This window comes from Octopus bimaculoides, chromosome 9 (genome assembly GCF_001194135.2).
Source record: "Octopus bimaculoides isolate UCB-OBI-ISO-001 chromosome 9, ASM119413v2, whole genome shotgun sequence".
Taxonomy (NCBI): Eukaryota; Metazoa; Mollusca; class Cephalopoda; order Octopoda; family Octopodidae; genus Octopus; species Octopus bimaculoides.
Genome location: NC_068989.1, coordinates 4,565,775 through 4,566,552, shown reverse-complemented (window position 1 = coordinate 4,566,552; position 778 = coordinate 4,565,775). Strand labels below are relative to the sequence as shown.

Below are 778 nucleotides of genomic sequence, written 5' to 3'. Positions count from 1 at the left end.
TATATATATATATTTTGCATTGCAACCTACTACGTGGAGTTAATCGAAATTCTCCACCTCCCTTTTTTTACTACACACACACACATATATATACACATATATGCATACATACATACATACATACATACATACATACATACATACACACTTATATATATATACATATATATATTATAATGGAGGAGGCCATTATATGGGATTACCCTGGGTTTCCTGTCCATAAGGGGTTTGGCTTTAGGGCGTATCTTCAGACCACAAACTTGTTGGCCTATTACCTATTCAAAATATGGAGGGGGATATGCCTCGCTAGGAAGGTAAACGATAGGTAATTATCTTTCTTTGCTATTGGCTATCGAGTTCCGGCCCCTACATCAACAGGACGAAACGTTACAAGTTATGCGCGAGATTTTCGGACCATGCTTGCATGGCACAGCCGGAAGCCGATACCAAGATCGAAGGGTGACAATCGTTTACGTTCGAGGTTTTTGGTGACCACAGGATGGTGGCGAGGCCGGAACTCGAAAGCGAATGACAAAGGGAGATAATCACCTATTGTTTAACTTCCCAGCGAAGCATTTCGCCCTCCCCTCCACATTTTGAAGAGCTCTTAGGCCGACAGGTTTGGAATCTGACGATACGCCATAAGGCCAAACCCCTAATGGACGGGAAACCCAGGACAATCCCATAAACCATGTTTACCCCATTATAATATTAACTGGTCTACATCTCAGAGTGTGTGTGTGTATATATATATATATATATATATATATATATATAT

At 40.5% G+C, this 778-nt stretch overlaps 1 protein-coding gene across 1 annotated transcript in view; it reads left to right on the top strand.

The window, feature by feature from the left end:
• Window positions 1–176: 176 nt before the first annotated feature.
• Window positions 177–778, top strand: part of LOC106880633 (uncharacterized) — a 9,696-nt gene continuing 9,094 nt past the window's right edge. Inside the window, exon 1 of the mRNA XM_052970313.1 lies at window positions 177–325. Coding sequence (XP_052826273.1) covers window positions 177–325 — 149 coding nt within the window. The remainder of the gene's footprint in view (window positions 326–778) is intronic.